Source organism: Octopus bimaculoides, chromosome 1 (genome assembly GCF_046866305.1).
Source record: "Octopus bimaculoides isolate indiv1 chromosome 1, ASM4686630v1, whole genome shotgun sequence".
NCBI classification, from domain to species: domain Eukaryota; kingdom Metazoa; phylum Mollusca; class Cephalopoda; order Octopoda; family Octopodidae; genus Octopus; species Octopus bimaculoides.
Window position 1 is genome coordinate 157,934,288 of NC_142928.1, and position 26,818 is coordinate 157,961,105.

General features: G+C 36.0%; 1 protein-coding gene and 1 non-coding gene across 4 annotated transcripts in view; both read right to left on the minus strand.

The window, feature by feature from the left end:
- The window catches only part of LOC106868440 (importin-4), a 51,427-nt gene extending 25,529 nt beyond the window's left edge, over nucleotides 1-25,898 (minus strand). Inside the window, exons 1-14 of one of the 3 annotated variants that reach the window (XM_089361196.1) lie at nucleotides 25,677-25,898; nucleotides 16,871-16,957; nucleotides 16,337-16,422; nucleotides 15,327-15,368; nucleotides 14,670-14,802; nucleotides 14,397-14,533; nucleotides 11,293-11,335; nucleotides 9,227-9,292; nucleotides 7,988-8,089; nucleotides 7,179-7,262; nucleotides 4,897-5,034; nucleotides 4,038-4,091; nucleotides 2,975-3,084; nucleotides 2,273-2,381 (exon numbers count right to left, since the gene is read on the minus strand). In XM_089361196.1, the coding sequence (XP_089217322.1) occupies nucleotides 2,273-2,381; nucleotides 2,975-3,084; nucleotides 4,038-4,091; nucleotides 4,897-5,034; nucleotides 7,179-7,262; nucleotides 7,988-8,089; nucleotides 9,227-9,292; nucleotides 11,293-11,335; nucleotides 14,397-14,533; nucleotides 14,670-14,802; nucleotides 15,327-15,368; nucleotides 16,337-16,422; nucleotides 16,871-16,957; nucleotides 25,677-25,742 (1,257 nt within the window). In that variant the 5' untranslated portion in view covers nucleotides 25,743-25,898. Of the gene's footprint in view, nucleotides 1-2,272; nucleotides 2,382-2,974; nucleotides 3,085-4,037; nucleotides 4,092-4,896; nucleotides 5,035-7,178; nucleotides 7,263-7,987; nucleotides 8,090-9,226; nucleotides 9,293-11,292; nucleotides 11,336-14,396; nucleotides 14,534-14,669; nucleotides 14,803-15,326; nucleotides 15,369-16,336; nucleotides 16,423-16,870; nucleotides 16,958-25,156; nucleotides 25,208-25,676 lie in introns of those variants that run through there. The other 2 variants (XM_089361203.1, XM_089361200.1) reach the window with 2 other exon arrangements.
- A 180-nt stretch (nucleotides 25,899-26,078) lies between these two features.
- On the minus strand, nucleotides 26,079-26,150 carry Trnah-gug (transfer RNA histidin (anticodon GUG)). The gene has a single exon. It is a non-coding gene; the product is annotated as a tRNA-His (tRNA).
- Between the last annotated feature and the right edge of the window lie 668 nt (nucleotides 26,151-26,818).

Here is a 26,818-nt window from a genome sequence, read left to right on the forward strand (position 1 = left end):
TGTGAAGCCGAAAATGGCTGCCATTTAAGCGATGTCATTTTTCGGTGTTGCAAAATTTGACTTATGCATATTAATTTCCATTATGTCCTTTAATTTGTATCAAAATTTCATGCATTTATTTGTAAGGTTAAGGAAGTTATTAAAAATTGATACCCATCGTTGACTTTTGGAACACCCTGTATAAATAATAGGCCTTAATTTGTATTTCACTGAATTAAAATTCTATTTAAGCAATAAGAGCCATTATATCGATTTTTGATGAGAATTGTGTTGAAACAAATCTCATTGTGTTGGGAGAGTCATTATGCCAATAATAATACACACATTGGTTCAATACTACTTTATTGTTTGTCAAATGTCTAATTAATTGTTTGTTTAATGTATTGGTTAAACAATCAATTGGTTGTTTACCAGTCAAAGTCCCTTCGTCAGAGTTCACGACCTTTTCAGTGACACTGACTCCCCCACCCACTCTCCAAGATCTGTCTGAGACTTGATCTTATGCTTGTTTGCTTAGAAGAGGAAGTATGGTTGAGAGCAAATGAAGAGCGCGTGCGCGTGTGCGTGTGCGTGTGTGTGCTTGGGCATGCAGTGTGGCAGTCTTTTTAATAAGTAAAAAATGTATATGCGGGCATGAGCATGTGTGTGTGTATGTACGCGTGCATGCTTGCCTGTCCATGTGTGCAGGTGTTTGTGTATAGTCACTGTTCATAGATATGTATTTGTATGGATTTCTTTGTCCTGCTAACATTTTTCTTGCACCTTAATCTGTAGCTATCTATGCCTACACATGTGCATGTGTATGGATGTGTAGTGGAAAAAAACATGATCACCATATACTTTACATATGGAAGTTTAGCAGTAAATGTGGTTAGATATGATTACCAAAATCCTTCAAGGCGATACCCCAGCATGGCCACAGCCCAATAACTGAAACCACTTTATGAATACTAAAGCAATAATCATATGAAAAGCAAGCCTTTGGTTACTTTCTGTGGGGTTATCACTGAACACGGCACCAAGGAATATGTCTGAAAATTTTGAAGCAAATGATTAAGCAACAATTGACAAATGCTGCCTTTGAATGTTAATGCAGCTGATAATGTTGGTATAGAGCAGGGGTTCCCAACCTTATTTTGCTTGTGGACCCCCTAAGAGCTATCTTATTGCCGCATGTAAATTTTTGGAATAAAATATTTCTTTGTAGGTCAGTAAAACTAACAATGAAACAATGTTATATTCGTAACAAATTTCAAATACAAATCTTGAGAATTTTAAAATATAGGTACCACTCTTAGTAAACAAAATTTATATATGGACCCACAAATTACAATTTTTTACTCATGGACCCCCTTAAAGCTTCTGTGGACCCCGGTTGGGATCCCTGGTATAGAGTAATCATCCTATACCTCACAACTGAATCATGAAAGATAAAACCTATGTCATTTTACTATTAACAAATCAAACATCTGAAGATATCAAAAACGATGACAAACTGATTTTGACAAACCTAGCTGACTGACTGACTAAATGATAAAGCAAACAGTTGATCAGTTAACTGGTTAAATGATTAACCAATTGACTAATAATGGTTGTAAATTTTAGCATGAGGCCAGCAGTTTCAGGGGAAGGGGAAGCTGATTATGTCAACCCTAGTGCTCAACTGGTACTTATTTTAACCTTGAAAGGATGATAGGCAAAGCCAACCTCAGTAGAATTTGAACTCAGAACACAAAGACAGATGAAATGTTGCTAAACATTTTGCCTGGTGTGTTAGTGATTCTGCTAGCTCAACACCTCAACCGATCGACTAATGATGATGATAAAGGAAGTGAAACAAGACCAGTAATAATAATCCTTTCTACTATAGGCACAAAGCCAGAAATTGGGAAGAGGGAGATAGTCAATTACATCACCCCAAGTACTCAACTAGTACTTAATTTATCAATGCCAAAAGGATGAAAGCAAAGTCAACCTCGGCGGAATTTGAACTCAGAACATAGTGACAGGCGAAATACCGCTATGCATTTTGCCTGATGTGCGAACAATTCGGCCAGCTTGCCATCTTAGCACCAGTAATAATAAAGGAAGTGAAATAGAACCAGTCTAATAATAACAACCAGTGTATTTCTTTATAATTGGCATAATGACCCTCTCATGACAAAAAAAAAATCGGTTTCAACATGAGTTCACATCAAGAATCTTACAAACCAAATACAGAAACAAGTATTGTATCTTTACTTATAAAATAGCAACCTAAGTTCCTCCTTACCTGAAGATATTCGGCAAACCTTCCAAGTGCAAAAAAGGCTGCATTCTTCACACAACCTTCATTATCTTCCATTCCTTGACATACACAACTAACAAATGACTGAAGATGGCTAAAAAATAGAACATCAAGTTGGAGATTTGCTTATTACAATTGAAATATCTTAATTTTCTTTATAGATTCAATCATGTATACAATGATAACAATACAATTACAACATCAATTATAACATCACAGTGTGTGTGTGTGTGTGTGTGTGTGTGTGTGTGTGTGTGTGTGTGTGTGTAAATAATGGTCTATAATAAAACAGTTATGGCTCACTATTATATAGAGGTACATAACAATAGCAGTGATTCTAAGTAGACATGAACTAAAATGGCTGGAAATTAAAGGCAACTTCTACAGAAAAGACTACTTTGATGAAGGCATTTGTAAAAAAATAAATTGATTTAAAAAAATTACTTTGTATCAAGAAACAAAGATAACTTTTAGTTTATTATGAAATAAATAAAAATTGAATGAGGTGAGGAGCAGTGAATGATCATATTTTCAAATATTTACTGATATAGAGAAACTAAGATATAGAAATAGTCATAGTTGAATACGGGTGGAACTTTTTACCTTATACAAGGCATACACTATTTAACAACCTTAACAGTTTCATCCTAGGAGAAAACCCATTTGCACAAATAGCATAAAACTTACTTGTTAATGATATATTCGCTGCAACCTTCTGCAATCATTGCGAGACTTGTGTAAGCTGCTCTTCGACGGAATTTATCTGGGCTTTTCAAAGCATTTTCTACCAATGGAAGCTAAAATAAATTGTTTTATTCAGCATCTTTTGAAACTATTCTGAAGTTAAACAATTGAAATTAGTAATTGCTCCATTTACTTTGAACAAATCTAAGAAAAAAAATCATAGAAATTGCTCAATTCAGAAATGTTCTTTTTTTACTTTGATTCTAAGAGGATAGACTTCTAGGAGCAAATAGTTTTATTATTGAATGCTACATACAGTACCAACAACTAACATATGCAATTGACAGTAAATACAATGACTTACCATTAATTTAGAAATTCAAAATAGCAAATGCAATTTCCTTAATGCATCTGTTTGATAAGATGAGAACTGAGGATTTGATGGGAATCCTGGGGTTGGAGGAATCGGTGGAATGGTTGGCAAAAGCAAATGGAGTGAAGTAGTATGGCCATGTGTTGAGGAGGGATGAAGAGCATGTTCTGAGGAGAGCAATTGCATTTGAGGTAAATGGAGCGTGAAGTAGACTGAGGGACAGGTGGAGGAGAAGATTGGGAGGGTTGGTTTGAAAAAGGAGGACACCCAAAACCAGGCGAGATGGTGTGAGGGCAGTTGCTATGGCATTGAGGAAGATCCAGCCATCCCCATTAACAGGGATAAAACCCGGATTTAAAACACTGGCTGATCTTTACAACTTAATTTTATTCTACATAACATTAAGGATAGAAAAATTTGAATACATATTTGGCTTATGTTTCACTGATGTTAGCTACTAAATTAATCTGACCCAAGATACATAACTCTACTTCAGTTTTATAGACTAAACAAAAAACAGGCTTCTTAGTTTAAAGTTGAGTGGTTAGCAGTGTGAAAGACATACAGCTACAATTGCAGCTGTTTCGACAACTAAACTTACCATCCATCCATCCAGGCATAGAAAAATGGGCAAAAAACAAGGGAAAAAAGTGTTTTTGAGCTAAGAAACTTTTAAGATATTAAGAAACTTACCAATTTGGAAATAACTTTTTCTGGTGGTAAATGTAAAGCTAAGGTATCAATGACCTGAAACAAAGAATAAATGGTAAACTTAAAACAGAAACACACATTCAACAATTTTATAAAGAGTTCTGAGTACAACAAGTTGTGGGATTATCAAATATATTCATCATCATTTAATGTCCATTATTCATGCTGGCATGGGTTGGACAGTTTGACCAGGGCTGGCAAGCTGAGAGGCTGCACCAGACGCTAATCTGATTTGACATGGTTTCTATGGCTGGATGTCCTTCCTAATACCAAGCACTCAGAGTGGAACAGGTGCCAAAATGTACAGAATTAAAAGATTTGTCTTGCATTGTACAACTTTTCTTTTCAATGGCATTAAAGATACTGAAACTCAGGCATACATCAGGCTTTGGCCCACAGTTTCACCATCGCCTCCCTCTGCTTTTTCTATCATTACTACAAAGGCCTCTGTTCCTCAGAGTTAGCTAGAGTTGTATCATCTTCAATCAGATATTCTCGACTCATTTGTTGATCTTCCACTCACCATCCCTGTTGTAGCCAACACCACCGACCCATTACAATACCCAATCCTTCCTTCCCAGAACATCATTTCTATGGAATTGTCTCCTTGATGTCTTTTCCTTTGCACAGGTACTAACTTGCAATAATTCAAAAGGAACATCAATAGAATCAATTTCAGTCTAAAAGGGCTTGTGTTTGTACAACAAAATATCAAATGTTCTGTATCCATTAAACATTAACAGCGGCCTAGTTTGTCAACAGGTAGGCACAAGCTCTAAGAAGGTGTCTCTTAGGTCTTGAGCCAAGATCAACAGAAACAGGTTAGATTATATGAACAAACCTGAGCAGCATATCTGGTTGGTGTATCTGCTTCTTCATCATTTTCTTCCATAATATCAAACTCATCATCCGTTTCAGCACAAATCTCTTCAAATATTACATTCATAATCAACACATTGAAATTCTTTTTCAGAATAGCCTGAATTAGAAGAAAAATAAAATGCAAATTCTCAAAGTGTTGAAAATTTATTACATCATGGTAGTTATTTTCACTATTTAAAATACACACAAAGCTACTAAGATATTCACTTCTTTAGTCCTTTTTAATAATTTTAATTTTTCAATCTACTTAATTGTATGTCAGTGAAGAAACAGTAGAGTAAGAGAGAATGGATCATAGACTTACAATTTAAGACTTTCATGAAATCAAATAATACATAATCACATTTTTAAGGACAAAACTAAAATGCACATATACTATGAAATCTGAAATAACAGTTTAAACAAATATCAGATTTTTCTTTTTGTATATTTTAGTTATTTCACATTTTCCAGTAATATTTGCAAGGAATATAAGTCTAGTCAAGAAAAGAAACACTTGTGTTCAGCATGGAAGTAACTAGAACATCAAGTAGGAATGCACTCTTGCAATCATGACTAGAAATCAAAAGCCATTGTCCTGATAAGTCTACAATGGAGCACTGTTTCATGTATCAAGCCTACCTTGATTAAGTAGACCTATGACCAAAAGGATTCTAACTATGGCTTTCAAATTTTTATTTTCAAGCATAGCAAAAACCAATATATTTTTTTTTTAAGCAAGAAGATTTGATTTGAAAGATTTGGCTGCTATTTCTAGCAGCTCGATTGACTAGAGGCTCCATCATCTAACTTGAAACTAAGAGAATATAAAGATGAGCAACAGATTTGTAATTCCTCTATTATATATATGTGGAGAATGAATGGGAGGAGGAGAGCCTACCAAATGTTGACCCAGTTGAGGGACCAGCTACCCGAATCGAAAGCACCCTGGTAGATTAAGCAATTAAAGATATGAAGTCAGGAAAAGTCCAGGGCCCATCAGGAATCACTGCTGAGATCCTTAAAATATCTGGTGGTGTGGGTTATGATCTAGTCACCCACACTGTAAACCAGGTAGTTCACGAAGGAGACATACCCAATGACTGGAGTAGCAGCTCCATAGAAAACTGCTACAAAGGTAAAGGTGATGCTTTAGATAGAAATAACTACAGGGGGTATCAAACTGCTGGATCAGGTGATGAAGGTCACGGAGAGGGTCATAGCCCAACTAATTAGGGAGAGAGTCTGCTTAGATGAGATGCAGTTTGGTTTTGTGCCAGGCAGAAGCACTACTGATGCTATATTTCTGGTAAAACAATTGCAAGAGAAATTCCTAGCCAAAGATAAACCTCTGTACTTGGCTTTTGTTGACTTGGAGAAAGCCTTTGATGTGGTCCCCTGATCCCTTATCTGGCAGGCGATGCAGAAACTAGGGATAGACAAACGGCTAATAAGAGCTGTATAGTAAGGTAAGGGTCAGCAGCGAGTATTGTGAAGAATTCCGAGTAGAAGTAGGGGTTCACCAAGGACCAGTCCTCAGTCCCCTCTTATTCCTCATAGTCCTACAGGCTATAACAGAGGAATTCAAGACGGAGCTCCCAAGGGCAGCCTCTCTATGCTGATGACCTTGCTCTAATAGCGGAATCACTACCAGAACTAGAAGAAATTTCAGGTGTGGAAGCAAAGTTTAGAAACAAAGGGTCTTAGAGTCAATGTTGCAAAAACCGAAATCATAGTAAGTAGGAAGGTGAACAAATCACAAACCCCTTCAATCTGTAGAAAAAGTGTAGGTAGAAACTCCATAAGCAGCATCACAGTCAGGACTTCACGTACCCATAACTGGCTCAGCATCATGGCCGCAACTTCTTGATACAGTATTTCAACTAACGTGTATGACTAACTACAAAATGGTATTATTCATTTTGTGTCTATGAACTTTCTTGTCACTTAAATGGCTATTGACTCTTTCACTGTCATCATCTTCATTGCCATCCTTATACTTTAACACGAGCATACATCTACGCTTACACACATACATTTTGCTCTCACGACTGCCTGTACACACACAGGTTAACATATCAAATCTTCAAAATCATTCTACGCAGTTGTATCTCCTTTTCCATATGACAAATAAATGGTTCTATCAATTTTCACTTTTACTGTAACGGCTGTGTAATGTGGTACTAGAGAGCCATTCTCATCACCTCACATCGCACAGCCCATTACAGATTAATCAGTTCTTCAAAGAAGTAAACACCTTACCTTCTTCTTCAAGGTTATAAGGAGCTTAATGGTGCTCATTGCTTTCACTCTAATCATATTTTCCAAATCTTTCCTGGGTATTATCTAAAAAAAATAATAAATCTGGTTTAATACCAAAAGTATGCTTCTAGAAGATGCAGATTTAACTTTATGTATCACACACATTATATTCAAATCAAAACTACTCCAAAATCCATTCATTTAAAATATCTATTAAATGTATTAAGTTTTCCAGTTTCAGCCTTTCTGAATGAACCAATTATGGTTGATTAAAGCTAATATTCAATATTTCACATGACCACATGGATAAGTTGTGGCACTTTTAGTTAAATAAAAAGTACAAGTGTGGCTGTATGGTTATGAAGCTTACTTCTCAATCACATGGCCTTGGGTTCAGTCTCACTGCAGAGCATCTTGGCTAGGTGTCTACAGCCCTGGGTTGACCAAAGCCTTGTGAGTGGATTTGGTAGACAGAAACTGAAAGAAACCCATTGCATAGATATGGGTATGTATGAGTGTGTATACCCTTGGCTTGACAGTATACAATGGTTGTAAACCAGCATCACCATCATACAAGCTATGGTGTTCCTTCCCAGTCTTCGGTAGAAAACATGTCCTGGCCATGGGAAATATACACTTGCTTGGAAATGGGTGAGGGTTGTCAACAGACAGGGCAGCCCAAAACAGAAAATGTGTTTTGACAAATTTTGTCTGATTGATGCATGCATGGAAAAATGGATGCAAGATGATGGTGATGAAGAGAAAATTAAAACAAAGTAGAATTAAACTTTTCACATGCTTTTGCTCACCTCTAAACAGAGTTGCACAAGATTTTTCAAATAAGGGACAACAATTGCTACTTCAAATTCAAGCAGACTGTCAAATAATTCCATGCTTTCGCATGCCCATTCCTGGAAAAAAAAAAAAAAAATTAGCAGAAAGGAAATTGTCTTTGGAATAACAAAAAAAGTCAATTGTATGAAAATGTCTCTGGACAAAGAACAGACCATGTTTGAATGGAGGAAGGGGAGGAGAACAAACAACTTGTTAGAAAAAAGTGAACAGTCTTCACATTAATCACAAAATTTGAATGATTTAGTTACACCATTGTGATACTAGACTTAATAAAGTTACAAAACCTGCTACATGATTTAAAGTCATTATATAAAGTATAAGGTGTTCTTTACTTTTCATTAATCTGAACAGAACAAGTACAGATTTAAAGACTGTTACATTAAAGATGATGTCAACATCAAACTTAGTATGCTTACTTAGGTGAACTACATTCATCTGAATGCAGTAAATTACTCACTGGAAAAAATCATGATTCTCATTACATATAAATAGCTTTAACCCTTTAGCATTTAAACTGGTTATATTTGGCCCAAATATTCTATTTATTTTATGTTCAAAATAGCTAGATACAGTCTCTCATACCTATGATACAATGTCAGTCTACTCATAAAAAAATAAGCAATCACTTAATGAAAATCTTGAAGCTACAGATAATGCACGATTAATTCAAAACTATATCACTAAATAAGTATTACATTTGATAGTAATCTGAATGCTAAAGGGTTAAATTACATCAGAAAATTTAATATGTCAAGCACTTTATACAGATGACATTTCTAATTTAATTTTTTACTCATTTTCTGCACCTACATAGGCGAGATGGATTCTTTCCAGTACAATTGTAATTGCTTGGTCTAGGGTAGACCTATGTTCAAAGGAACTCCAGCTGCGACTACCATGAATTCTTATAGTTTCAGAAATATTGCATCTACAACTACATTATCCAAGGGCTTTCTATTTTAAAGACAGAAAAGTGTCATCTAAGGGAGAAATAAGATGTTATTTCAAGCAGACTGAGTGACCGCTAAAAATCCCCACCTTTTTTTTTTTACATCAATCAGCTGGTTAATTCAACAAAGGTTCTGAAGTAGAGAATACTTTTATCTTGTAATAATTATGATGTTCATTTATTTAAAACAATTTCAGAGTAAAACAGTTACAAGTTAATAAGAATAAGATTAAATAAAGCATACTTGATTTTCAGCAAGCAATTTCTTTACAACTTCTATCACAGGAGGAATAAGTTTCTGTACTTGTTTCTGAAATATATAACCATACATTAGAAACAGAATAATGTAAGTTTCACTACTACATTATTCTTTTCATATATTCTTTATTTTTTTTTCATAAAGGTGTAGCAATGTCTGAAACAAACTGTTATTATACAGATCATTTTGCAAATATAGAGATGCTTGATTTATAACCGATAACAGTTAGACTAACATATTTAATTAGTAGTTTTGTTTTACTGTTAATATACAATGTACCATGCATGTTTGTGTGCATACTTTTAGAAACCAGAATAAGAGAAAAAGAGAAGGCAAAACAAGAGAGAAAAAGAGACAAAACAGGACAGTTTTAAGAAGAGGTGTGCAAGAGAGACAAATGCACTGGTATGGTCATGTGATGCATATGGACAAGGACAGCTGTGTAAAGAAGTGCTGGTGCCTAACAGTGGAGGGAATCTGTGGTAGAAGTAGACCCAGGAAGACATGGGATGAGGTGGTGAAGCATGATCTCCGAACTTTGGGCCTCACAGAGGCAATGACTAGTGACCGAGACTTTTAGCATTATGTTGTGCTTGAGAAGACCCATCAAGCCAAATAAAATCACAGTTGTGGCAGATACTAGTGTCACACATGTTGTGTTGGGCTTCAGAGACCAGGACTGAGACCATTTGGCATTATGCCGTGCTTGAGAAGACCCATCAAGCCAAGTAAAATTGCAGTTGTGGCAGATACCGGTGTCAGGCAAATGGTATGTAAAAGCACCCATTACACTCTAGGAGTGATTAGCATTAGGAAGGGGAACCAGCTGTAGAAACCATGCCAAAACAGATTGGAGTCTGGTGCAGCCTTCCTGGTCAAACCATCCAACCTATGCCAGCATGGACAATGGATGTTAAATGATGATGTACTATGGACTTGTAAATAACAGAATAACTTTTTATGTCAATCAACAGTCATTGTGATTCATTGAGTTCAAATACAACTAAAGTTCACACCAACCTTCATTTCCCTTATGTTCATGAAAAAAAGTAATTGCTATACTTTGAAATCAATTCAAACAATTACACTCCTGTTTTGTAAACGTTGACCTAAAGCTATCATCAGAGCCACTAAAGAGGTCACTATAGTAGAACACTACATTAAATATTTATTTTCATTCATCTTGATTGTGAGCTGAAATACCGAGGGTGTCAATTTTAAACTGTCATTATTATAGTCTGGTAACCACCATGAGATTGTTCAGGTGACAGTGGACAATTCGTGGCACTCCGTCGGTTATGACGACGAGGGATCCAGTCGATCTGATCAATGGAACAGCCTGCTCATGTAATTAACATATTAGTGGTTGAGCACTCCAGATACATGTACCCTTAACGTAGTTCTGAGAGAGATTCAGCAATACAGTGTGTGACAAGGCTGGCCCTTTGTAATACAGGTACAACAGAAACAGGAAGAAAGAGAGGAAGCTGTGGTGAAAGAGAACAGCAGGGTTCGCCACCCCACTTGCCGGAGCCTTATGGGGCTTTAGGTGTTTGCACTCAATAAACACTCAACGCCTGGTCTAGGAATCGAAACCGCGATCCCACCACTGCGAGTCGGCTGCTCTAACCATTGAGCCATTGCACCTCTACAGTGGACAATTAACCAGTACACTTACACACCATCGACTTACAGAACAGCAACGCTTTGCTATATATTTTAACATGAAAAACAGAACATTATATATTTACTGATAAAGTTGCAATGTTTGTAATAAAAAGTTTTGTGTCTAGCCAAGTACAGTTAATGTTACATTTCATATATAATGTCCACAAAGATTGTGGGAGCTCCATTCATTTGAGATCACAGTCTGAGAACAAGGGTACATGACGAATGTTAAAGTGCCCCAGCATGGCCACAGCTCATGAGCTGAAACTAGATAAAATGAAAATGAAAAAATGAAATATAAAATGAAATTTTAAAAAGCTATGTCACATTGAAATGTTTGTGCATGTGTGCAAGATAACTGTCAGAAACTTTTCGTAACTTACCATTTCATCATCACCAGTTATGATGACAAGTTCTGAGAGAGTGCTGGAAATATCAAAGAAAATTTATAATAAATTTTAAAACAAGACAAAAAGTAACAGAGTATTGTATAAGAAAATGAACAAGGAAATGGGTTTAATGAAAACACAACAGCAGTTTGATGTTCTACAGAAATTCACACACCACACTCAAAATTAAATGAACCATGACTGATGGCAAAAAAAGGTTAATTTCTTTACAAAACAAAGTAGCGCATTAACACATCAACACTAATAATAGGGAACAAAAAGACATTAATTTTAGCTTTTATGATTTTTAAATATTTTGATATTTCATTTCATCATCATCATCATTTTCGTTTAACATCCGCTTTCCATGGACGATTTGACTGAGTACTGATGAAACCAGATGGCTACACCAGGCTCCAATCTGATTTGGCAGAGTTTCTACAGCTGGATGCCCTTCCTAACGCCAACCACTCAGAGAGTGTAGTGGGTGCTTTTACGTGTCACCCGCACGAAGGCCAGTCAGGCGGTACTGGCAATGGCCACTCTCAAAATGGTGCAATTTATGTGCCACACGCACAGGAGCCAGTCCAGGGGCACTGGCAACGATCTCGCTCGAAAATCCCACGAAGGCCAGCCAGGCGGCCCTGACAGTGGTCACACTCAAAATGGTGCATTTCATGTGTCACCTGCACAAGAGCCAGTCCAGGGGCACTGGCAACGATCTTGATCGAAAATCCCACGAAGGCCAGCCAGGCGGCACTGGCAACGGCCACGCCCAAAATGGTGCATTTCATGTGTCGCCCGCACATGAGCCAGTCCAGGGGCACTAACAAATCAGACAGAACAGTTGTAGTGAAATAGAATCTGATGAAACTAGTGCTGGTCTACATCAGTAAATGAATACCAGAAAAGTTCACGAAGTGGTTTTACTTTAATCATTTAGCATTCAGATGACTCAGTCAAATGAAATGTTTATTTATTCACAATGTTTTAAATCAAAATAATGTTATCTTGAAGCCTCAAAATTTCAATGATATGATTGTTTAGTTTATATTTAAAACATTGTAAGTTAAGTGTGAGAGGTTGGATCTGGTTGGTTTAAATGCTGAGGGTTAAAGGCTCTTTCATATGTTCATTTAACATGCTTTTTTCCTATGCTTGCATGGGCTGAGTGGAGACCTCATAACACGCATGATGCTCAAAATAAAACACAAAATATCACCTTTGAAATGATAAAACTAGAGGCAAGCAATGTAAAAAATGCATGGCAAATAAGAATTCCAATTTCATGCTGCTTTTAAAATCTTAGTGTGGCTGTGTACTAACACAAATATTTATTCAAAAATATTCTATCCCCAACATCTTAATTACTACAAACTCTCCAATGGCATACTGAAAAGTAGTTTTTTTTCAATAGTTCACAAGTTGTAAGCAATACACTAAACAGACAAACCAATCAGATCATCATCATCATCGTTTAATGTCCGCTTTCCATGCTAGCATGGGTTGGACGATTTGACTGAGGACTGGTGAAACCGGATGGCAACACCAGGCTCCAATCTAATTTGGCAGAGTTTCTACAGCTGGATGCCCTTACTAACGCCAACCACTCAGAGAGTGTAGTGGGTGCTTTTACGTGTCAGCCGCACGAAAACGGCCACGCTCGAAATGGTGTCTTTTATGTGCCACCGCACAAGAGCCAGTCCAGGGGCACTGGCAACAATCTCACTCGAAAACCCTACAAAGGCCAGTCAGGCGGTACTGGCAACGGTCACGCTCAAGATGGTACATCTTATGTGTCACCCGCAAAAGAGCCAGTCCAGGGGCACTGGCAACGATCTCACTTGGCTAACCGGGTCTTCTCACGCACAGCACATTTCCAAAGGTCTCGGTCAGTAGTCACCGCCTTGGTGAGGCCCAATGTTCGAAGATCTTGCCTCACCACCTCAGCCCAAGTCTTCCTGGGCCTACCTCTTCCACGGGTTCCCTCAACTGTTAGGGTGTGGCACTTTTTCACGCAGCTATCCTCATTCATTCTCACCCCATGTCCAAACCAGCGCAATCGTCTCTCTTGCACACCACAACTGATGCTTCTTATGTTCAGCTTTTCTCTCAAGATACTTACACTGACGGGTATGCACATTCTTGTTTAAACTTCTCAAGCATTATTGTTGACGTTGTTTGTATCTGGATAAATTACCGAGATACAAATAACTTGATATTGTAATAAGAGACAATTCTTTCTTTTTTTTCTTTCTTGTTCACATGTTATAAAATTTTTTACAAAAGATACACCTTATCTAATAGACACAGCTATTGGTAAGTAGCACTGGCAGCTATGACCATGAGTGTACCTGTTGATCTGATCAATGAAATAGCCTGCTGGTGAAATTAACATGCAAGTGGCTGAGCACTCCACAGACACGTGTACCCTTAACTTAATTCTCGGGGAGATTCAGCATGACACAGAATGTGACAAGGCTAGCCCTTTGAAATATGATACTACTCATTTTGTCAGCTGAGTGGACAGGAGCAAAATGAAATAAAGTGTCTACTGAAGAACACAACACGCTACCAGGTATCAAACTCATGACCTTCATACAGCCATTGATATATACATATCTATATATATATATATATATAGAGACATTCTTCGCCATCATTTAGTGTCCACTTTGCATGCTTACTTATATCAGACAGAATTTGTTCAGGCAGATGTTCTTCATCTGGCTGCCCTTCTTGTTGTCAACCCTCACTTGTGTCTCCAAGTAAGATAATATTTCTATGGAAGACAGAAAAAAAACAAAAAAACATCTCATTTGTGAGATGAAGCTTTTTACAATCATGAAACTAGGACAAAAAGATACATAAAAACGCACGTGCACACAAGATGGGCTTTTTGTTTCCATTTACCAAATCCATTCATAAGGATTTGGTTTGCCTAGGACTGTAGTGCGAGATACTTGCCCAAGATGTCAAACAGTGGAACTGAACCCAAGCCCACATGGGTGGGAAGCATGCTTAATTACACAGCCATGCCTACATCTCCAAAAAAAAAAAAAAAAAAAAAAAAAAAAAAAAAAAAAAGCACAACTTACAGAATTGCAAAATAGGGCACCATTAGGGTCTCTTGATCCAAAAGCGCTTCTGATAATAGTTCCAAAACAGATATAAGATGTACTTTTAATTGTTCTGTTGCCATGGCTGCTACTTTATGCATCAGAAATATCCCTATCTGGAAAGTTTACAAAATAATTAATTTTCAAAAATTGAAAATGATAAAAACCACAGGTCCAGAAAAAAAAAAAAAAAAAAAAAAAAAAAAAAAAATCAAAATTTTTGAACTTATTAATGGAACTAAAGCTACTCACCTCCCTATGCCGGGGATTATGGTTCCGAGAATATTCCAAAATAAAACTGAAAAATTCTGGCCAATTTTGGTTGGGCAATTCATGCTTAGCAACGGTGGCAATAATCTGAGCAATTGCTGTCTGCACACATTTCCTATAAAACAAACCCATCTTTTAAATTTCTTCATTAGCACAAAATTTAAACAAAAGTGAATTTCTATATTAAATATTTTCTTACTTTGCAGAATATGTCCTGAAACAATTTACCATCAAACCAATAAATAGACTTTTTATTGTAAATTTAGTGAAGCAATTAGACTGATAAAATAAATACCAGGCTTTCTTCAATGTCCAGCATGGCTGAACGCTTTAGAAAATTTACGATACCAATTTTAATGGAAAACTTACTTGAAAGCAAGGAATGAACTCTTTAGCATTTGGATTACTCTGTCAAACGTAATGCTTTGAATAGTCTTGAATTAGTCATACAATAATCTCGTACCTTGAGATTTTAATGAAGTGAATGATTATTTATGATATATTTTTAGAATGACATTGTAGGATAGGTAGGAGAGGCCATATTTGCTGGTTTGAACAAAATAGAATATTTGGACTAGATATGGTCAGGATAAATGCTAAAGGGTTAAATAACAAAAAACAAAACATTGTGGAACTTACTCTGTTTCTTGAAGAAACAACAGGAGAATGTTTCCTCTAATGCTATAAAAAGAAGGTTGAAATATTTCAATAAAAGAGGAAAATGGTAAAATATATAACATCCAACCCATTAATGGTTTCAATAGACTAATATTTTCTCACTCATTCAAAGGATTAGCCATTATAGAACATGCAATAAAAATTCTACATGGAAGTACTTAAATCAGTTTCGAAAGCTTATGAATGAATAATATTTTGATATAAAAGATAATCTATTTACAGTTATCAAATCAACTTTGTTAAAATAATTACAAAAATATAAAGATGGTATGTATGCTAGTTAAAAAAAGTTTGGAGAATTTAATGGATGTGTGGGTAAGAAGCACATTTTGCAATTATGTGGTTTCAAGTTCAGTCCCATTGCACAAGCCAAGTCAACCAATACCTTGTGAGTGTATTTCGGAGACAGAAACTGCATGGAACCCCATCATCGAAACATGTGTGTGTGTGTGTGTGTGTGTGTGTGTGTGTGTGTGTGTGTGTATATATATAAAAACACATCTACACATACATATCTATACACATATACATACATACATGTATGTGTGTATATATATATATATGTATATATATATATATATATATATATATATATATACACACACACACACATGTGCACATATATATACACACATCAATACATACATACACATGTATGTATGTATGTATGCATGCATGAGCTTTTGTATTCGTTCTTCACCAACACTTGACAGCCAGTGCTGGTTTGTTTACATACCCAGTAACTTATCAGTTAATCAAGTCACTAGTAGAATAAGTGTCTGGTTTAAAAAAAAAAATTAAAAATTAATTACTCGAGTTTGATTTATTCAACTAAACCTTTCAAGGTAGTGCCACCAATGACTGAAACAATAGATTAAAGATGGGGAAGAAAATTCATCTGTTTGTATGTTGTCAAAGTCAATATTGTTCATTGAGAGAATGCAATGGAAGGTAATTGTTAAAAAACTTACTTTTTACGTATGTCTTCAGACAGGTGAAAATATTGATGTTTTCTTTGAATCTTCCTTCTTAACAGGACAGCAGCATATTGTCGAACCTTTAAATATAAAAGTATTATTATCACTTAATTCAACAACTGTTCTTCCATGCAGGCAGATTCTGAATGAGACTAAATAACATTCTTTTCATTTACCCACAGCCTACATCATTTTCATTCAGAATCACTCATTCTAAGATTTTAAATAACTGTTACTACCCAGTTCTTATCTGATATACTTCTGGCTCAACATATCTGTAACCAGTGCAAAACACTTAACCTGGCATAGACCAACAATGGAGCTTCTATAAACTCACCCTTCCCCAAATAAACTGTATCCTGCATGCATTAAGAACTGTATAAACTATTGCAAGCAATATTATCATTAAGAAAAAAAATTTTAAATACAAAAGTTGTAATCAAATAATTTCCCTACAAAATATCAAATCATTTCAAATGAAAAATAATGGATTTGCATCATTTAAATCAACAGAAATGGTAAACAAACCTGAGATTTTTCACAAGTACCAAGAATTTGACAAAATAAAGGTACTATATCTTGATTTTTCATTAGCAGTTTCATTTCATCAGTTGCCTAGAAAAAGAAATAAATAAATAGTTTCTAACAGATGGAACAAAGGATGTAGGTAGTCAATCTGATCGACCCCAATACTAATAGTTAATCAATTCAGGAGGAATGAAAGGCAAAATTGACCTGAAAAGGATTTGAACTTGGGGACAAATGGAGAAGCATTTTATCCAAAAATAACAAATCTAAATACAACACAAGTGTTTTAAGGTAGTTTTCTCTACTACAACAGAGACTATCTTGCAGGTCCCATAATAGTTTTCTCTAATTTGCCTTGTATTCTACATCTCCCACCAATGATAAATGTTCAGACTATAAATTAAAGAACAGCTTCCTCCTCTTTCAATTCTCACTATACATTTCATTCTCTTGCAAACCATTGGATTTGCAGCTGCTTTCTATCATTCACACTGATATAACATATCTAGAAAACCAGAGTAGATTTGCCTTGAGTGCACTTTCGTTGTTTTTACCAAATTTTCACTAATCATATACCTATATTTCTACTTACACCCTAATTTACTAAATACCAATGCTGAAAATTAAACTAAATAGAAAGATATAGTAATGCCTCAATATATGAGTTAATCTGTTCCCAGAGATCACTTGTAAAGTGAAAGCTCATAAAACAGAGCAATAATTTCCCATAGCAGCAATGAAATTTTATATTGTCATTTTTCTCCGCTGTGCAGATGCATCAGAACCAGTATTGCCACACACACACAAAATGGTTGTTTAACCTTTTCAGCAACCATATAATGGTTCCATCATTGCCTCAGTCATGAACTACTGCTAGAAAGGCATGGCATGAGAAAATGAAGGCTTCCTTTACCTAATATTAAATTAAGTATGAAGCAAAAAGGTACCTATGCATCTGCTAAAAAGACAATACAAATGGGTACCTTGATGAAACAGAACTTCTTTTCTTCCTTGAAATCTACACACCTGTTATTAAATTCCCACATCTATAGCTTGACAATAAGAAATAACAGATTAAATAGCAATTCAGTATTTTAGTGATATGGTAACCAGCAGGCAAGATATATAACTAAAATACAAGACATTTATGGTGATATTTATAAACCATATTTTAAGATGCAGGTCATGCCCCCTTTACCTACAAAGGGTAAAGAGATCACCAAAGTAAATACCAAACAAAAATACATATTGGAATCAAAATAGCCGACTAAATAGAAAAAAAATTTGAAAGCAATGTCCCAGAATGGCTGCAGTCCAATGACTGAAACAAGTAAAATTAACATGAGAAAATCATTTTACACAAGTTGAAATAAAGCAATTTGCTGTTAGTATCTAAAATAACTAAGATTTATTGCACAGTGCTGGCCATCTTACAAAAATATCCAGAAAACATATCTGTTACAAAACAAAACAGCCGAAAGCTGTGCCTTCACTCACGGATACACAGAGCTATCTATCTTACTAACAGCTCCAGTAACTGACATTCTTTGTTAGTCACTTGTTGCAAACATCCATCGGGTGGATGTTTCCAACAAGTAAAAGTATTCATATGAAAGGTTAGAGGATTTTGTTTCAAGGACAAAGAAAAACTTTTGTATCCCAGGGAATGATTTTATCCAAAGTATCAGAAACTCCTCAATCAGCACAGGGACTGACAAATACAAACTTTTCCAATAAAGACAATTTTTGCCTATGCAAACCAGTAAGAAAATATACTGAGTGAACATGTCAATGAGTCACACTCCAGTGTTTTCAGCATTTCTCTATCCTCCTTTCACCTGTATATTTCCAGTTTTCAATACTACTCTGCACTGAAAACATACACATACGCATTCACACAAAATTTTTGCCTATGCAGTCCATTACTTATCTCATTTAATACACCATATAAACTTATGAGCATGTGTGTGTGTGTGTGCGCACATATTTATCATCACCATTGGTTTATGCCTGCTTTCCTTGCTGGCATGAGTCAGACAGGCTGTCAGAGTATGAGTCAGCTTCTATTCAGTGTTTTTGCTCCAATAACTAGGTTAGGAGACCATTCTGTTTAAGCATGGCTTCTATGGTTCGACAACCTTCTGAGCATCAATCACTTCCACAGTTTACTGAGTATATCTTATCTTGGTACGAGCACTCGAGAGAGAGAGAGTCTTGCTCTCGACAAAATGAGACTAAAGGGTTCTTTTCTCTCTACATAGCCTTGGCTTGTTTGCCAACAATTTTGCAGAGTGTACTGAATGCATTTTATAGTGGTGTAGCAGGGATTCAAACCCTAACTGCTAGATACTTGATTGGGAAACATGAGCAATAGAGTAATTAAAAATCTTCAGAAGATGCACTTGGATGAAAAGGATAAAGAATTAGTTGAACAGATTAGAAAACAAGAAAAAAGAGCAAGTTGCAATAACAGTACATGTAAAGTCACAAATGAAGAAAATATTAAAAGATATACAGTTAATTGATCTTTCAGATTTTCAAATGAATTATATCAGATTCTTTAAAAAATATTCTTCAGCTCTGTCAGAAAAATATAGGTTTCATAGATTTATAAAAAACTGAGAAAGCTGCATGATAAAGTCAAATTGGAAATATAGATAAGTGATCCATGTTTTTTGCATACCAAAAGAACACTGGATAAAGTAGCAAAACTGACTTAGAAGAGAACAAAAAGAATTATTGTAATTTAGCTAGTTTTATTGATGGAACCAAACTATATCCCATAGTTATTTTTTAAAAGAAAGACAATTCCAAAAAGAAAATTTTCTTCAGGCCTCAAGTAAATGTTCGCTGCTGCCCTGATGGAAAGATGGAGAAGGAATATGTTTAAGGCTAAGATTAAGTATGGGATAAATGACCTAGAGCCTTTTAACCCTTTTGTTAACGTATTTCTTTTGAGATGCTGTGTTTCTCTCAATTAATTTTAAATAACAAATAATTTAATAAAATAACTTGGTTATCATTAAGCTAGTGTTAGGAACAAATTTTGACAAGGTTTGGAAGATTTTAATTCAGAATTTATGAAAACAAGACATTTGTACAACAGAGCCAGAGGTGGTTTCAGCAGGTTGGTATGGAAAGGGTTAAAGAAACCTGATATTTGGTGTGTAACCAGCTTAGAGATCATCTTAGTAAACCATTGAAGCACATATTCAAAGTTATGTATTCCATACTCAGAAGTTAGTGTTTTGTCACATTACACATTGTCCTGTAATCCAGTAACAAAAATATGACCACAGACCTACAGGTTTGAAACTGGCTGCATTGGGAGAGAAAGTCACAACTTTTTTTTATTAAATGCCCACTTTCTTCCATGTCAGCATTGGTTGGACAAGACTTATTTAGACAGTATCTTATGGTCAGATACTCCCCCTGCAGCCAATTCTAGTTTTTCAAGTAAGGTATTTTTTAATGCACTGGTCTTCATACATCAAAGCCACCAGGCTAGAGATTATATTGATTACAATACACAATAGTAAACAATAGTTAATCAAAAATGATAAAATGTGAAGACAGGAGGTAAAAAAATAGAAAAATACACAACAGGTTTCCATACAATTTGTCTAACATTTACAAGATGTCATTAAACCTGAGGGTGAAGTAGAAGACATTTGCTCAGGGAGCTACACAGTGAAATGTAATCCAAAACGTAGTTACAAAGTGAACTTTGCAACTACAGAGTCATGCCTGCACCTACAACTGATTTTTTTAGCTACAGAAAGTGGTGGGATCACATATCCGAGATTCTCTTGGCACTGCTTTGCTGACGAAGATTAGGAAGGCTGCTGTCCACATTGTCTGCACACTCATTTGTGGCTGATAAGGACAATGTGGAATCAACATATCCGATAGCAATGATGACAGAGGTATGGTTGTTCAGGGTCTGATGATGCAATCATATTTTTTCATCTCTGATGTTTGTCTCCAAGAGAGGCACTGCGGGAGATCTCAAAGGAAGAAACAACATTGCTGATGGTATTGAACCAAGCGATGTGGTCAGCTGTTAGAGTGGATCACTCACAATTATCAATATCACAAATGCTACAGGACTGCTTCAGGCAGTCCTTGTAACGCTTCCTTGGTGCCCCTCCCCCAGTGCTGTGGCCAGTGGTGAGCCTACCACACATGATCTTGGGTAGGCGGTGATCTTTCAGCTTGCCAATGTGCCCTGCTCAATGCAGTCATGTCTCAAGTAAAATGGCTTGCAGGCTGGTGACCTTTGCTCACTCAAGGACCTCAGTGTTGGTGATGTAATCATTCCAGTAAGTGTTGAGAATGGTACAGAGAAAGCTTTGATGAAAATGTTCAAGGAGCTCAAGATGACAGCAGTAGGGGACCCAGGACTCAGAGCCATATAGGAGCATCGTGAGAATGACAGCCCTGTAGAAGCTGACTTTTGAGCTGATTTTAAGATGCCTGTTTCACACATGCTTATACAGTCTGCCAAATGCTTTGCTTGTCTTTGCAAGTCTGTTATCAATTCCTTTGTCAATACCCACATCTGATGAAATGGTACATCCAAGAGAAGCGAACTGTTGTACCAACTTCAGTTGTTTCAGTAACGGTGATGTGGGGTGGGCTGTACTCTTCCTGAGGAACTGGTTGATGTAGGACTTCAGTCTTTTTCAAGGGTGGTATACAGGGTCCACATAGTCACCGGACACTGGTTGGGTGAGCACCAAACTGGGCTAAAACTTCCAATGAGTGATGCAAACCCCAAGTCCTACTTCGACCTCCTGGTACCAACTGAATCTAAACCAACACGAGAGGAGGACTGCAGGTGTATGGCAAAGTATAACCAGGCTGCTCTGAGCAGTTGGGGCTCGTTAGCCATGATTGGCATCTTGTCTAGGACACTGATATAAAACCTATGACTCGACGACCTCTGTCCTCGTCTCAGCTTACTGGGCCACAGCAGATGAACCCCGAGTGTAAAGGGTGGGGCCAGTTCTGCACAGACTGCACTTCATCTTAAAATTTGAGATTGTAGTGCTTAAGTAAACATGGTATGTATACCTGTGTCTACTGGAAACCTCAAAAGCAGCAAGAAAACATCATCACACTGTACTGCCCTCAGTTTTACCTCAATTGTTGGGTTTTCTACCACAAAGGACCTCTCCTGGTGAAACATCTTTAACATAACTGGGACTGCATCCTAACTGGCTTTTTTGTTTTGGTCAGAGCCAGAAGATACTTCTTCCCCCAGCAAATTATCAATTCTATATAAAGCTCAGATGAAACCAGTGCTGCAGTTGCAGACAAACAACTAAGACTGCATCCAGAAAACCCCCCACCATACTGAATGACCGAGCCACTCACAGATACATCCTAGCTTCTGGACAACAGGTGAGTGAACCGTTTTTGAAATTCAAATCCTAAATGGACTAAGCATATAAGTGGTATTTGAGCTGACACTGGAGATGGCAAAACACTGCCTTTTCTACCTTAACTATAATTCTGGCATTCCTATCTCACTAGTGTCTCCTTTCATCACTCTTGTAGTGTCCAATGTCCTCAGGCTCAAAGCTCTTCACTAAGTCCAGTTCTCAGAAGGGCAACTCTCTGGAACTCCTCTGTTCATATTTTTCCTGCATTTGTTGACATAACCAACAGGAATATTAATAGCATCAATGTCACTCATCTGAGAGCTTACGAAGGCCATGGGTAGTTTGCCTCTTCCTTCAGACCCAGCAAGTAAAAAAAAAAAGAAAAATGAACCTTTTAGTCGTATTATGTGGCACTTGTTTGGCAAACAGTCAAACAACAGAATGGTTTAATAAGATGCCATCAATAAAATGTTTAACCTCCTTCAATATACCAATAATTAAATCTAGAAATATACAGTGTGCTTCAATTCTGCTGCAATACGAAGCAAAAATTGTATTTAGCATCAAATCGATTAGATAAGATATATTGAATTTACTTCAGCTTTTACTTATTCTTATTTGTACTTGTTTCAGTCATTCAACTGCAGCCATGTTGGGGTATTGCCTTGAAGTGTTTAGTCGAGCAAATCGACCCCAGTATTTTTTTTTTTTCGTACAGTCTTCTCGGTCTTTGTCGTCAAACTGGCTGTCAGGCAGTGGAGGAACACACACACACACACACACACAATGTGTGTGTATATATATATATATATATATATATATATATATATATATATATATATATACATACATACATACATACATATATATATATATATATACATACACACACACGGCGAGCTTCCACAGTTTCTGTCCTTCAAATTCACTCACAGGGCGCTGATCGGCCCGGAACTGTAGAAGAAGACATTTGACCAAAGTGCAGCGCAGAGAGACTGAGCCGAGAAACGCGGAAGTGAAGCGAACTTGAAAAAAGAAAAAGTGAAAACCAGAAAATTCTACCTGCTTCAAGTTAGAAACCAGAAATGATAAAGCAGCAACAAAAACAATCAGATTTTTTTTTTGGGGGGGGGGGTTTCAAACTTCCAAAGACCGATTGAATAATAAGTGGGATTAATCGTGGTGGTGGGGGGGATATCAAAGAGTTTAGCGTGTTAACATCAACCATGTCAGTTGGTGGTTGTTATTTAACCGCAAGTCAACCCTGACCCAGCAGACATATCTGATCAAAGGCACTCCAGCCGTGTTCTTCACATCTTTTTATGAGTGCCAAGGACTCCAGTTATCTCATGGAGTCGTTTAATTTTCTAAGACGTAGAAAAGGCAGAGCGAGAAGGAATCACGCTTATCAAAGGTCCAAATGCTGGTGCGTATTAGAGGGTAAACCTGTTACTGTTTCTCGTGCAAACGACATGCAGAAACTTCTGAAAGTAATGTAAAACTATTCTATCAATCATCGCATCTCACTAGTTTTAAAAACGATTTATCTGTTTTTCTTTCGTTAACGAGTAAACTACACAATTTCCAATAGTTTGTTTATACTATATACTCAGTTGAATAATTTATCTCACGTCCTGCGGTCAGGAAAGGAATATTCCCTACATCAGTTACTCCACTTACACAGGGTTATTTACCCGAGGCGCGACGCCTTAGTCTCAATTTGATGAAAAGGAGATGCAGTTAAAAGACCGTGACACCGGAGTTCTCAGGAGTTACTGGCGCGAAAAGAATTCTGTCCGTGGAAATTACTCGTACGATGTCATGTGCTGCTTTTCAGTGTAACTGCATTTCCCGGGTTTATGACCGAAGTGACAACATCAGCACCACAACACGTGGCATCTCAAATGAGCGACATACACACCTCGACCGCCCGCATGGCACCCGTTGTCGCAGTCGTTTATAAACAAATACAAACATTTTCTAATTTGTTTAACGAAGAATAACAAATACATTTGGGTTCTTAAATGTAGGTTTCGTTCTCTATCTAACCGAGATAGATAAACGAGGGACCAAGAATATTCTTTTATCGCATCCTCGCAAGAAATCAATATATTTTTAGTCCAGAATATTTTCCTTATCTACATTAAAAAATCTTGAACGTGAACGAAACTAGAATTCTCTATGCAAAGAGAGCCATTATATTTATGGAATTTCAACAAGGGTACGTTTCGTTAGAAAAATGGAATCACAAATGGTGGTAATGAAATGCTCCAAACATGACTCGACTATTGTATGTTGCTGCACTGTCTTATATTAACCATTACATCATTTCATCGTGTTAGTTCAATCAGTCAAAAGCTTCATTTAAACTTAAGAACCTTCATTTAGAAATATACTCCCCTCCACAATTTAACTTCGGTGAGAAGTTCGAAATTTTTTATATAAAAAAAATGAAAAAAAAACTTGCTTAAATTAAAAAGGACTAAATGTGAAAAAAAAAAATGAACAACTTCGGTATTTCTAAGAGAAAGCAGATTGCATGAAACGTAAATAATTAGGTAGATTGAGAACAAGCATTAGAATTAAAGACTAAAATATATGAATTAGAAAAAGAGACCAATGTCTTCAGGAATGAAAATTTGTAGAATATTTCTTCACAATGAAAGTATATAGTTAAGAAAAGCAATATACAGAAATGTCTTTTGAAAGAATTTTTGATTTCTAACATACGCACAAGGCTACAAAATTTTATAGTGAAAGGTATAGATATACTGATCCAGTATTAGACTGGTACTTAAGCAACTTAAAAGAATCAAAGGTAAAGTACAGACCCTGACGAAAAAATTTAGACAATAGATATTAATTAAAATAAAACATTACTCATTTAACATGTTATTACATTTCGCTGTTGGATCCGAAATAGGTTTGGTCATTATATATTTTTGATTACGCTCACCAAATAATTTCCAAGTTAAAACCAGCTGTTCGGAGTTAGGACATCAATGTAGGAATTGAAGGGGTGGTTCCAACATTTAACACTGATGTATTCGTTGCAGCTTCAATAAGTTCGGCGAATTCAACATGCCATTAATAGAGTATTTATCCTCAGAAGGTTTAATGGTATAATTGTCTGAGACAGTGTAAATAATTGTATGAGTTTATATAATAGGAACGGAAGGAATTTTAGAAAATATTTCATATCGTTCATGTAAGAAAAAGAAATTCCACAAAAGTTTTAGTTATAGAATCTTAATTATTAAAAAGCACACCAGTATTTTAAATTGTTATTTATATATGAGAGTAAGAAATTTATAATTGTATCACAATTATGGATATTTTGTACTCAGAGTAACTAAGTGGTGTGAGAGAGTATATTTAGTAATTATAAATTGAGAATGAAAGAAAAAGAAAATTCTCACCTTCTTAACAACATCACTGTCTGGAGTGAACAGTTGTAGAATGATATTTTCAAGTTCGAAAGCCATAGTAATTGGTGCGCTAAAAATGTTAGTAATGCAACGTTTAAAAGGAATTAGTGTTTTAGTAATTAAGATTGTCTATCCGTGGTGTTGGTCACCGGTTAAATATTCATGTGGAATATATAGTACTTCAGCAGATAAAGAGCGAGAGTCGTTTAAAGGGAAGTCACTCGTCATTAACGTCTGAAACTGGCTGATGCGAAAAAATAAACGTTATGTATTGATCCAAATTTAATATCCGAACAATATATATTTACTTAAATTTGAATATGTGCATATATATATTTATGTGCATATTATGTAAATACTAAAAAAAAATCCAATTAAAAAAGTTTAGTAGCCTGCCGTGACCAGGATTCGAACCTGGGTTACCACGGCCACAACGTGGGGTCCTAACCACTAGACGATCACGGCTACCAGGCTACTGACAACCGGGAGATTAAAATATATAGAATCATTATTACACGTTGAAACGTTGGCTGCTTTGAGTTTTGTTTTGGTTCTTTTCTAACTGTATATTGCAATTGATGTTAACCTAACTTATAGATGTAGCGACTAAATTTACTTAAACATTTTTCATGATTTCCTGTTTCAATCATTAACATGAAAGCTGATATTTGACATAATTGTTACTTATGATATTTATAATCTGTTAAAAAAAAACACGTATTAATTATATCATAAGTGTAATTTTTTTTTGGTTAAGCTATTAAAAAAAAAGGAACTAGTTTCTTTTCTTTCTAATTTTTTTTATGTGACAGTTTCATATACATTTCACTAACGAGAGTTCTAATCATTCTTGATTCGACTTCTTTGCGTTTTATATTTTAGTATTGATCAAATAAATTCTAGTTAAATATTGACGTTTTTTCAATCGCTATAGTTAATTTATGTAATTAAGTGACGTCAATTTATATATTTATTAAACTGTTAAAGTAAATAGGTTTTTTTTGTGGGGGGGGGGGGAGCACTGTTTAATCAGAAGAAGAAAGAAGGCAACTATGTGATTTTTTTATTTTACCGGTGTCTCCATGACTGATGGGAGGGAAATCGAAAGTTATCTTTCAATCGCTATAGTTAAT